General features: G+C 36.2%; 1 protein-coding gene across 1 annotated transcript; it reads right to left on the bottom strand.

Annotated features, from left to right (window-relative positions):
- Positions 1-5748: 5748 nt before the first annotated feature.
- On the bottom strand, positions 5749-10533 carry faim2b (Fas apoptotic inhibitory molecule 2b). The gene is made up of 11 exons (XM_084732548.1): positions 10455-10533; positions 10164-10231; positions 10013-10077; positions 9850-9903; positions 9699-9749; positions 9099-9138; positions 8958-8995; positions 8781-8868; positions 8505-8600; positions 6970-7023; positions 5749-6866 (listed from the first exon to the last, which is right to left on the bottom strand). The coding sequence occupies exons 1-11, from the start codon at positions 10531-10533 to the stop codon at positions 6717-6719; spliced, it is 783 nt and encodes a 260-aa protein (XP_084588674.1). The 3' UTR covers positions 5749-6716.
- Positions 10534-13093: the final 2560 nt, after the last annotated feature.

Raw genomic sequence — 13093 nt, 5'->3', positions numbered from 1 at the left:
CTGAAGTCTCATCTGTTTCTCCTAAACCCCCCTTAAGAGAAAAAAGGAGCCAAAAAAAAAAAAAGAAAAGAAAAGCAGGAGATCTTTTGCTGAGCTCATAGGTGTCCCCGAGGTTTCTCCTTTACCACCATATGGAACAACAAGACTTTAATTTGATCAATGAGACAAATGTAAGATCTCATTTAAGACAACCAAGTTTTCTTTTAGATCTCACTGTTATCTCAAGAGATGATTATTCAAGACAAAAGTCAAGATCGATGAGAGTAAGATCAGTGTACTGAGACAAAAAAGAACATTTTAAGACGAGACAAAGGCTGTTTCTCAGGAGACGAAATTAAGAAGTATGAGAAAATGGTCAAAGTCTCATATTTGTCCTAATTTGAGCTCATTCATGTCCAGGAGACACAGGCTAGACAAAGACGCGATCTTATTTTGAACTTTTTCTTTCCTTTTGGGACGCCTGTTCATACTAATAGTCATCCTGTGTTGTTATAATGTAACTCCATGTTACATCCGTGTCCATGAGAAGTGGTTTTAAGCGGTTTTGTTGTGGCAAACCTTCAGGTATCATTAAATTCATCCTCTGTCAGATGGATGAAGTGAACATGCTTTAGATCTGAGCTGAAAGATAATGTGTACAAAGAACAATGCAGTTACTAAATTAAGATATAGTTTAGCAAAAAGCAATGAGGGAAATCAGATAGAAGACTTAACATGATCCCTGAGAATAATTTGTTTGAAAGGAAAGGGAGCTGTAAGTCTTTTTTGTTTCAATGCTGCTGTTGTCACCTGAGTTTGATTCTCTGTCAGTGATTTTTTTAGTTTATAGAAAGTTAAATGTTTTCTGTGTTTTTTTTTTCTTTCATCTGTCACTTGAAAACCTTTTGAGCTAATTTGCCTTATTTTTTGATGAATTTATCTTTGAAGTAGATTTGATTTTAGCTGTAGAGTTTAGCTTTTTATAGAGTAGATGTTAGTTTTTTTTTTCTCTGCGTAGGGATTGATGCTGTTAATTTTGTGCACATCAAGTTTTCTCTTGTTTTCACACAAATCTCCGTTCCAAACCTTGTGTTGTCTGTCCTCATATTGTGTTAGGCCTGTTTGTAGAAAAGACTTTTAGAGTGGAGAGCTGAACCAAACAATGGAAGCTCATTTCTGCCGGTGTGATGACAAAAAAGATCCTGTGAGCCATGAGAACGAGAAACCTTCTCAAATGAAAGGTCTAGTATCTCAAAATAATGACGTGGTATCACAAAGTAATGTCTTAGTATGGCGATATAATGAGAAACTTTATCTAAATACTGACATAATATGTCACAAAAATTAGTATTTCTTTCAAAATAATGTCATAATATCTCAAAATAATGAGACATTTTCTCCAAGTGACATATCTCAAAATAGTAAGATTTTTTTGCTGGAAACAGTGACTATTATTTATAAAACATTCATGCCAATAAAGCATGTTGAATTGTGAATTGCATTGCAACAGAACACAAACATTTCAACAAAATAATGACTTCGTTTAATGAGATAATAATGAGATGGGTAGACTGACTCATTATTTCAAGAATGTTTCTCATTATAATGACATACAGGATCTTTTTTTCCCATCACACTGGCAGAAATGGGCTTCCATACCAAACAATGAATTCATTTAGCGCTGATCCAAAAGATTCATACTGATGCTGCATCAGTGTTGCAGCACAAAGAGGCTTCGTTCACACAAGCCATGGGTATGTTTCAGTCTGTCAGTCAGCACATCGAGTGGAGCTCGCATAACCACACACAGTACATCCAAAATATGTTAACCTTTAATTTATACAGACATCAGAAACTGTAGATATGTAGATAATAGAAATCATGGTTTTACAAAGGACTGCTCACTAGACCATGGAAGTGCCATTAAAGACGATTCTTACAGCCTTTAGTGAGACAGCAAGTCTGAATGACTTTGTGAGTGATCCTAAATTCTGCAAAAACTATTTTGAGCTAAGCCTTAATGTTTTTTCTCTGGATGAACTGCCTGATCTCTCAAAGGATTGACACTAAGTTGTATATACTGCAGACAAATGGCAACAGGCTTGTTTGAACGCCATCGAGGTCGTCGTCATGTCAGTCGAGTTAGTTGTTAGGTTTCATGAGGATCTGCTCCTCAACCATCCATGTTTGAATCCAGTGAAAAAATGCAGCGTGATAATGTCTTTCTCAAAGCTTGCAGTTTGATGATTCTGTTTTTGTTTTTGTTTTTCACACTTCGACTGTTTTTTTTTTTTTTGCTGTGTGTTTCTGTTGTTCATTTCCGCAGCCAAAGATGTTGTAGCCCCGTATCGTTTAGCTCTTGGTCACACACAAACTGCTCTCATTCACGGACGATCATCTGCTGTGTGCAGCTGGATATAAAATGACCTTTTTCTGGTTTCTGATAGATTCAGAAAGAGAAAGATCACAACCACCCCTAGGTGGTGACATGTGCACAATATTCCACATAATGACTACAGATTAAAGGGATATTTCGAATGTCGTATGAGGTACTTATTCATAATCAGTGTATTATCTAGAGTAGATGGCGGCAATGTGCTGCTGTGGACAAAGTCAGACATAAAAAAGCTCACAAAAAATATATTAGTTTAAGTGTATGCTATATTTAAAATCTTTTCATAGCTTTACCTTGATATCACGCAGCCTTTCCAGTGTCTTTCTCCCTCATCCAGACTCCATCTGCAAAAACAGTAATTTTACCTCACAGTACACAGGAGTTGCTCGTCTACTACTGCCTTGATTGGTTAGTTTGGTTTTTTGTTATTATGTGACTTTGTTGAATCTGAACTAACCTCTTAAAACACAGAAGTCACACAATTGCACAAACAAATTAACCAGTCGAGGCAGCAGTGGACCAGTAACTCCTGTGTTCTTACAGAATTTGCATATGGAGTTTGATTGGTTCAGAGAGAACCATATGTGGCTTGTATAACAGTGCTTTCTTGTTGGAAAAGGCTGTCAAGTGGTGAGAACATTCTAAATATAGCATACACTTAAACCGATGTTGTTTTTTTAGGTGGGCATTTTTTTTTAGGATGGTAATAAACGTTTTGCTGATGACCAGCAGCTCATCTCTCAGCTTCCTAAACTTGTACTCCTGCTACTTCTCCAAACTGGGGGTGTGCAGACCACCATCTACTGTAGGTAATACACTGACTATGGATAAGTACCTCATACAACCCCACTTCAAAAAATCCAAAATATCTCTTAAAGGTTTTTTGAGAACTTTTTTTGGCACTACTGTATCCATCATAAGTACACGTATCAGAAAAATTCAGCAGATTTTCAACATGAACAACTCAAGAAATTATCTGGTTTTGATTACATGTGCTAATTAAACTGAGTTGCCCTCAGTACACGTTTGAGTGCATGTAAACAGACTCATTATAAAGTTTATTGGCCTCTGCAGACACCCAGAGCAGAATGGTGGCAAGACTTTCAGACACGAGAGCTAATTTTGTAAATAGTCTTTTATTTTTCCTTCCACTTCCTCTTTACACCATTTTGTTTGTTTCTTCTTGTGTGTGTGTGTTTTTGTTTTTTTTTAAATGATTCATAACCTGTCCAGATAACACAGTGACTAGCAAGTTTTCAGATTCAGTGCACCATGAAGGAAAATGTCATGGATATTGTTTATATGTTCAAAGAAATGATATTCCATGTATTAGCCATCACTTTTAATACAAAAAAACAGGATTTTGGAACTATGAAATGACCACTTGTTACAATGCAGTGTTTATTTATGTTTTATTTTTTTTTAACAAACTCATCAGCAGAGATCATATTAGATGAAAACATGATGCTCCAAAATTAATTACCATCATGAAAATTATAAAACCTTAAATAACTTTTAAATTGTAAGAAGATCGGTGGTGTGCTCTATAGACACTACACAATATTTCAAAACAAAATTTGTCCTTGCACTTACTGTTTTTAGTTGAGACCGATTTGAAATTCTTCATCTTTTGTCCATCCTGATGTAGATTTGATGGCTTATTTCATAGCTTCAAAATGTTTTGCTGCTAAAACAGGATTTCCAAACAGGTGGTGAGATGTTGCCCAGACTGGATTTTCAAAATGTGTCTTTTATCGTAGTTTGGTTAATACAGAGTATCCCTCTTTTGTTTGATTGTCAAGAATAACTTTAATAATACTAACACAAAGAAATTAGTTTCCTAATGGAAGTAGTTGTACTTTAAAATTTCAGAAATGTTGCCTAAAGGTGACATTTTTGAACATGAACATAATGCCTTGTTTTTCCACACTGTATGAACCAAGTTTGTGTGAATCCCAAACATTATGAAAATCCGACAGGCTCATCTCGCTCCCTGCTTGTGAACAGTTTTCTTATTTATACAAGAACTCATTTTGTACAGTTTTGTTAGAGGAAAGAAGTTTTGATATTTGGTTATTTTGCAAAGCCACTTGGCTCCTTTTGTCTTCCTGTGCCAGAGTTGCTAAATTGTCTGTAACTTGTGTTTTTTTTATTGATGGAGATAAGACTTTCCTTCTTTCTTGGTTTTCTCTTTGAATTTGAATATGTCAATTTTTCTTTTCTTTTTTTTTAATAAAAGCCTTGTTTCAATGACCGGGTGAACTGTGAGTTTGATTATCTGTCATTTGCTCACCATTAGAGTGCATTATTGACAGCAAATGGGTCATTACCTCCCGCTGTTGTTGTTTCAGCTGTATTGATAATTAGGGATACACGATATTATCAGCATGTCGTCTGTAGCACCTGAGAATGGGTTAGTAAGGTATCATATTATCCTAAAATGAATGTTTCTGCCGATGTGATAGGCCAGTAAAATGGCGCTTTAATCATGCACACCTGATGTGGGCGCATCTGCAGTGTGGAAGTGTGTGATATTCTCTGCAATTAGGTGGGAAAAATATGTGCACATATCAGTACCAGCAATCGGCCAACACAAGATGGAAAATATCAACATATTGGATATCTGCAAAAAAATATAATATTGTGCATCCCTTATGATAATTACTGTAGTGGTAGGTGTCATCATAACTCCAAGGAATGTTGTGTATCTGTTGTTGCTGTCAAAACTGATGTATCGTATCAACTGTCCGTTTTATAAATCCACATGTTCATGTCCCCTCTGACTTTTTAAAATCCCCCAAAAATACTGCAAACTCCTCCACACATTTTCACTGGTTAAAAAGAAATTAAATAATATTTTTTTACAGTGAATATTCTCCTTAAAAGATGTTTGAACTGAATATTGGTCAAAAATAAGGCAGTAGAGGACAAGCATTAAGAAAGATAACCAACCATTAATTTGGAAAGATCACTTTAGTTGTAATACTCTTAATAATAATCTTTCTAGATTCATGTAAATATAAAAAGTGCAGGAAAGCATTCACATATTTTCTTTTTCTGAAAACAAACCACACATAGGAGAAGTTAGTCTTAATGCCTTTTCTGTTGCAGTGTAGTTTTTGTGCCTAAATATAACCAAACTGAGAGAGAGAACTGAAAGAAAAGAAAATAATAGGTCAGCTAAGTATTAATAGGTATTACATGAGACACAAACCCCTTGACCTACTCATCCACCACAACCTGCTCCCCACATGGACTTCATTGCTTATTATACTACAGCACCTGACTTCCTAAAACATCTCCACCAGAGCCTTTCTGGCAGAAAGCCTGGAAGGCTGATCACATGCAAGAAACAGTATTTTTCACGTGTTGGTTTTATTTTGACGTCAGAATCAAATGAATACAGCTTCTTGTCTTTAGAAAAATATTAACATGTTATGTTTACTATACAGTTAAAACATTTCTAATAATAATAATTTTCTATCACATCCACATTAAAGGCCACATTAAAGTTGCAATAGCAATGACATCAGATCTCTAACTAAAGTTAAAGCATGTGCTCTTTCCATTTGTCGTCTTAGTTTCAAAAGTTGCGATGTTAGCTGAATCCCCTTGTTCAGGTTTCACTGCTAAATGAATTCTTCCAAAAACATCCATGCTCAAACTGAGATGTTAGTATGAAAATACCTTACACACATACAATAGAACTTTAAACTTGTCATCTATTATAATGTGGTTTAAAAACAAGTATAAAACAAACTATCTACTGTACATAGCCGGTGAAACAGTCAATTATTGGTTATTGAAACAAACTCAACTGTGCTCAACTTGAAAGTGCAGATTTTCTGAATCTTCCCTTTTTCTGTTAGTGAGGGATAAATACAGAAATGCAGCCAAAGGACCCGATCATAATTTGGTGTTATCATGAGCCTGATGACTGTTTAAACACAAACTGTAGGTCAGCGGGGGTCACAGCAGACCCCAGAACAATACAAAAACAGATCAACAAGAACGGCCAGAGTACAGTGAACATTTACAGCAAGGTATCAGGCAGGTGTCAGCCGTGTCAGGACATTATGACAAAACCAGCCGCCAGGTACGTAAAGACGAGATTACACAGTCCACAGCAAAGAACAAACTGATTGCTCCCACCTTGATTATATCATTTTGATGCATGCACAAAACAGAAATGGACAAAAATGGAACAAAGAAAACTTCAAAATAATCATTCATCACAAACCATAAAGCTCTGATGTCATCTTGTTCATGAGGGTAATGAATCCACGTTGTTTGCTGAGTTTGTTAAGCGTTAAGATAGTGCAGTTGAGTGATAGATATCGCTTTAGTCGCGGCCTCCTCCCATGATCTGCAGCAGGAAGCTGAACAGGTAGATAATGTCCAGGTAGATGCTGAGGGTGGCAAAAACATATTCCTCTGGACTTATAGTGTAGCGCTTGTTCCCTAATAACATCTGAGTGTCAAATGCGAGGAACTGTGGCAGAAAAAGAGACGGGGAGAAAGCAAGGAGTGTACATGAGTTAAAACAAACTTCAGCTGGGCAATATGGAGGTTTTGATGCAGTATCTGATTCTCACCAGAGTAAAGAGGATGGCTCCTGCCACAGCGTAGACGGCATGTAACCAGGGGACCTGTGGTGTGAGAGAACAAACACTTCAATCTATCCAGTTACTTTTAAATAATAACGCACTGCTGAATAGGCCTTCAATTTGAATCAATATACAAACCTTTTATCGACATTTTTGTAGCCAGTTATGCTAAATGGGCAACAAACAGGCACAAATTTGGAGAGGTGACCACAACTACTGACCAGAACAGGGCAGGAGTAGGGTATACTCAGGGATGGTTGCAACTGGGGACGGTTGTAACCAGTCTTCAATCAGAAACATGCTAGAGTGATGACACTCATACTGCACATGCTCAGTCAGACCCTGTTTCCACCAGGAGGTCAGAAGACACATTCAACATCTGCTGCTGCATTTATTTAAAAAAAACATAATGAGCTGTATTTGTGTCACTCTGCCCCGACCTTTTGTAAGACTTAATCAAAACTTACTTAGTTTGAATCCTTATTTTGTTGACTTCTAAGTGACATGGTTAGCATGTGTCAAGGTCAATTATCTAGTTCTCTCTATCCTCTATCCTCTGTCCAACCTAAGCCATATCAAAACCGACCATAGATAAGTCACTCTATGGTACATAATAGGATAGTTCACCCAAATATAAATATGTGAAGCTTTCTTAACACACATAAGTCATTGCGAGGTAAAAAAAAATGTATACAACAGTGAATACACAATAAATACACATTTTAAGACTTGTTCCATTTTTCCTGTCTGACAAGGAAATATAGAGACTGAATAGTGTCTGTAACATCTGCATACTGACTGTTCTTCTCATAAACAAAACTCAAAAACTGTTACTTTATAAATGTCATTAAATAAATAATACTATAATTTTATAGTAAAAACAAATTAAACTATGATATTATGGTAAATTAATGCATATTTTCAGAACACTATTTATTGTATTTTATTTTATTTACACAAAAAGCAACAGTTGCGAAATATGTGGCAACCATCCCCTGATTGTGTTGTAGCTGTGCCCTGGATTGGGGTCAGTTGTAGCATCTGACTTCCTTTCAAAAAAAATATTGTGAACAATATGCTATATGTAATCATCATTAAATGGTATGAGTAATTAGCAGACAGAAGTAACTTTAATAGAGATTTGGTTGTTTAAGTCTAAATAATCTCTGAGCAACTGACAGACATGCTAATACTCTAAGTAGTTTTTGAGAGGAGTATTTTTAAAGTATTTCTAAAACCAGGAGTTTTACATGTAGTTGAGTAATATTTCAGTAAAATAACAGTGCTGTTTGAATACAGGTTTTCAGTGCTATTTCCACCACTGGTAAAAAAGCATTATAAAACACTGTTAAGAAGGATAGCAGGATGCTAAATGAAGAAGGACAGTGCAGGGCTTTGCTAGATTATCTGCAAGGCTAATCCCTTTGCAGCACCTTAACCTGCAACTGCTGTTTGACTCAGCATCTATTTTAGACCCCTAGAAAAGTGTGTCTACGCTGAACTGGTGGAGGAGGTGAACTTACGTATCCAAAAGGGACGACAATGGAGATAGTGATGGCACAGAGGAGCATGACCATACACAAAGAAAACAGGATGCCCTGACAGGATGTGACATCAATCTGCAACAGAGGGAGAGAGCGAAAAATACAAGATGATCAATTGAAAATAAAGGCTTGAATTTTTAAGTTTAATTTGCTTGGATACATAAAGTTTATATATTTATGTTAAATTAAAGAGAAAAGATTAGTTGATTCCCCTAAATTACAGCATGATTTTTTAGAGTGAGCAGTTCTTCTCACCTTGCTCTGGAAGCTGAAGATGGTGACAGACAGACACACCAGAGCTGTGATTCCCAGACACAGAACGACTGATTTGGTGTTGTAAAAGCTGGAGGAAGAGAAGGAGCCTCGGATGAGTTGCAATCAATGTGTCAGACACCAAAATTAACACGCGCCTGCATCGAAATATATATTTACCTCGACACAAATCCCATCATGAAGGCCATGCTCAAAGTCTGACGGGAAAAAGGAAAGTAATAATACCACAGTTAGGCTTTATGTTAAAGAGCATGTTGTGTTCTACTGCAATGATCCGTTTTCACAGTGAGGAATACTCACAAAGAGAACTAACAGAATGAGATTCCAGGGAAACTGCCTCCTGTTTAGGTGAAGAAAAGGAAAATCTACTTTAACACTTTCATTATACACTCCATTTTGTAGGTGCTTGAATGCATTGGTTCCCAACTATATTCTCAGCCTGCACTCTTTGTGAAACAGCCCCCTCCTCATTTATAATAGTACACAGTTAAAACAACCAAAGAGCTGAGAGAACAATGGCCAAGTGTCAGGGAGAAGAAAAGAATGAATTTGTCAAAAAAAAAAAAAAAAGACGCCTCTCAAGTATGTATGATTGTTGAAGATAAAAAACACATGATATGGACAAGGAAATAGTTTAAATATTCAACTTTAACTATTCAGCACTCACTTGCAACATTCATAGGGAATAATGTGCACAGACTTTATCCAAATTGCTTGTTTAACACAAACTTCCTGCAGTTATTGTGTTCAGTATTTGGGTAATTAGTACAGTTTATCAGTCTCTACTATTTTTGGTATGCACTGAATATATAATAGCCATAGACTATATCACTTTAGTCAGGGGAACCACTGTCTGGATGAATGGAGGGTGCTGTAAGTAATGTTGCATAGAAAGAGTACCTCAGGTCTCCACAGCAGGACAGGGCAATGTAGGTGGCAAAGAACATGAGACTGTCAAAAAAAAGGGGAAATGATGAGACAAAACTTGATAAATTCAGTATAATAGATGAAGGTGACACTATAATGTGAGTTATGATGTGTTTTCACTTACTAGGATGCCATGTACAAGTCAGGATGAGTCTGAATAAAAAACCTCACAGGTGCGCTGTGGAGACAGAAATGACATGGATTGCAATCAGGTTTTAATCAAAATCATAAAAAAAAAAAAACCTTTGTGTCTACAGAGTGATATAGATTCCCACAATCGTAGTTACCAAAATGAAAAGAGACCAACAATGGCCACTGTCACAAACAGCTGAACCATGAGAATGGCGTAGACCTGCAGGAAGACATGGATGGTGTCAGAGCAATGGTGTCATTATGTTTATGTACGAGTGACGCTGGTCTCACATAATGCGTGTGTACCTTCCTGATGAAGGTCCGTCTGATGGTCTTGTCATCCCAGGCGAACTGGGCCTCCATCTCGTCATAGCCTGAAGAAAGAGATACATGAGGATTCAACTGTGTAGGAAACTTTTTATGACTATAAATTAAGATTACAAATAGCAATGAAACAAGATGAAATCAATATAGAAATATAAAATCATTGTTTTAACACCTATCCACTTGTTGTCTATGTGTTGTCAGTCTTTTTTCTCTTTTTTTCCACCTAGTACCTTCACTCAAACAAGCATATACAAAGAGATTTGTTCTTACCTGCAGTCGCCTCCTGATAGGTTGGGGGTTCATTGTCGTCTGTCACCTGCTGGGGTTTAATTACTGTTAGTAGGGTCATTACAAAAAGTAGAAGTACACATAAATGTCATTATTTGTATCTGTATCTGTTCAACCAATAAAATTATCTGTTTCTGTGTCTGTATGTGGATAGAAGACTAGAGGTGGGAGTGATTTACACCAGAAGTTCTGTTAAATCAGGAAAATGTTGTAACCTAATATTCACTGGTAATGCAGATGTTGTGCCTACAAAGCATCGTGATTTAAGATTGGTATATTATTATTTATAAAAAATATTTCCACATCCTCATTCCAGAATTTTAATCTTGCTCTTTCTGTCATCTTTTTTTTTTTTTTTAGCTAAACTAAGTTTTATGAACTGCCTGAAGTGCACCAACACCACCCATTTAACTGTGGGACACTGGGCAATAAGAAACTGAAAGGAAAAAAGTTTTATAAACCAGAAGATTCAGTTTTGCATTGGAGAAAGAAACTACAGATATATATAAGTATATAAAAAATATCCCTTAGTTGAAGGGAATAATCTTGGTGTATTAAATCAGTGACTGGTTAAGGCAGATACAATTGTTTTTTTTAAACATGCTGAGGTAATCATGGTGCTGAGCAGGTTCAGATAAAAGAAATATCCACCACAGTATTTGTTCACAGAATAACGTATTTGGATTTGGGCGAATCTCTGATAAAGAGCAAAACATTCTTTGCATTCCCTATGTTGTTTTAATAATTCATGTTTACTCTCATACACATGAACCAGCACAATACTACAGTTACTGTCATCTATTATTTATCTGTCCAGAGTCTATGACACATTATATTTTACTGTTAAAGCTGCCTGCATACGACAGATGTGTTCAAAAAAACAGCCTCCATGTTTGATAAATTCAGAGGATTAGGTTGGATGTGGAGGGCCTCCATCTTTTCGTCACCAGTATAAACAACACTACAGTTGAAGCACAGAGAACCCAATGTTCATTAAAAGACTTCTTTCACACAAATTTAAAAAAATCATGAAACCTTTGTCACTAATTGGTTAATGATTTCTGATCCTGGCTGTGATATCGCCATGTAGAAGCATCAGAGACAAGAGCCTCTACAATCCTACCTCAAAGTCATGATTTTTTTAATATGAGGTCATCTTGGGAGGATTTTGAGTATAAGTCACTATGTCAATTTAAAACAAAACAAAAAAATAAAAAATAAAACTCATGAAATTACATTAAGATGTAAAAGATCTTTGAACCAATCACAACACAGTGCATTGTAAAGCTGAAGTTTATCTATAAGGCAGGAAAGTTAAAAACATACCTTTCCCTTTTTCATGATTTTCCTTTTTTTTCACCTTTGTGGTGATGATGATGATGAGGAACTCTACCCTGATGTGATGTCACAGGTCAAATACTTTGCTTGCAGGCAGCCTCAGCTCCTCTTCCTCTTGTTTAAAGGGGGTTGTGTGGTCCAAAACACTGCAAGTTGCGAGCAGAAAATGCTGTTTGTGGGATAGTTGTTGCTCTGAATTTGTCTCCTGTGTGCGGATTACACTGAAGCTTTATAGGCCTCCATGTGGTTAATCTCTCCATAACCCTGATCCCACGCCACCCCCATCCCAGCAAAGTCCAGCTAGTCCTGAAACACTGAGATGAAGCCGGACCGTACCACTGCTGCTGGTAAACAGGGGTGTTGTGTATGTCTGTCTTTGCTGGCACAAACCGTCTGTACAGTGTTCCAGGACAGTTAATCATCCCAGAGCTCACCAGAAAGATTCAAAGGACTTATACATCTGAATTACATATGCATTACATAACTATATTTGCTCCACTTTAGGAGAAAAATGAGTGAGGCAGACCTGTGAGATATTAGATTATCAGTATATTCATATTGTATAAAATATATTATTCAAACAAAACCAAGAACCCACACTCATGTGAATTTGTTTACACATATATGCATATGAAGACAGACAATATTCATATATATTATTAATGAGAGAGCTCACATTGCATCATTACCAAACTTTTTTTAAATACTTTACTTAATGTAGACTTTGACGTCAAATTTATGTCTTTTGTACTTCTCTGTGTATAAGTGGAACAATTAAACAAACTACAGTAGACTAATATTTACTATATATGTGTTATATAAGGTAATCATTGTCCTCTTTTTTTAGTAACCCAACAGTAATCTATTGTGAACTATATGACATCATGTTTCTGTGTAAGACACTGGTTTAGTAACAGGCACACCAGACTAATGAGATTGACGTTAAGAACGTTATTGAGCACACACACATAACCGTTAAAAGACTGTAATAATAAGATTTACCAGCGAGCATCAACCTTTGATCTACTGGGACACAACAACAACAACATGATATATGGCTCTAAAGACAAGTGATATTTTATAATGAATTTTGTCTGAATATAGTTCATAAAGTAAGGAAGCACAAAAGGAAAATCATCTAATGCTTTCCTCTTCCACTGATAGCCAATGAGAAATACTGATAAGGATAAGGATGCATTATTGTCATTCTACCACATGTTAAACATGACAGAATGAAATTAGGTACTCAGGTATAAGTATAAAACATACAGGCAGATATCAGG

Source organism: Lutjanus erythropterus, chromosome 2 (genome assembly GCF_056507025.1).
Source record: "Lutjanus erythropterus isolate fLutEry1 chromosome 2, fLutEry1.hap2, whole genome shotgun sequence".
In the NCBI taxonomy this organism is placed as follows: Eukaryota; Metazoa; Chordata; class Actinopteri; order Lutjaniformes; family Lutjanidae; genus Lutjanus; species Lutjanus erythropterus.
The sequence above is the reverse complement of the archived record's forward strand: the minus strand, read 5'-3'. Positions and strand labels throughout refer to the sequence as shown.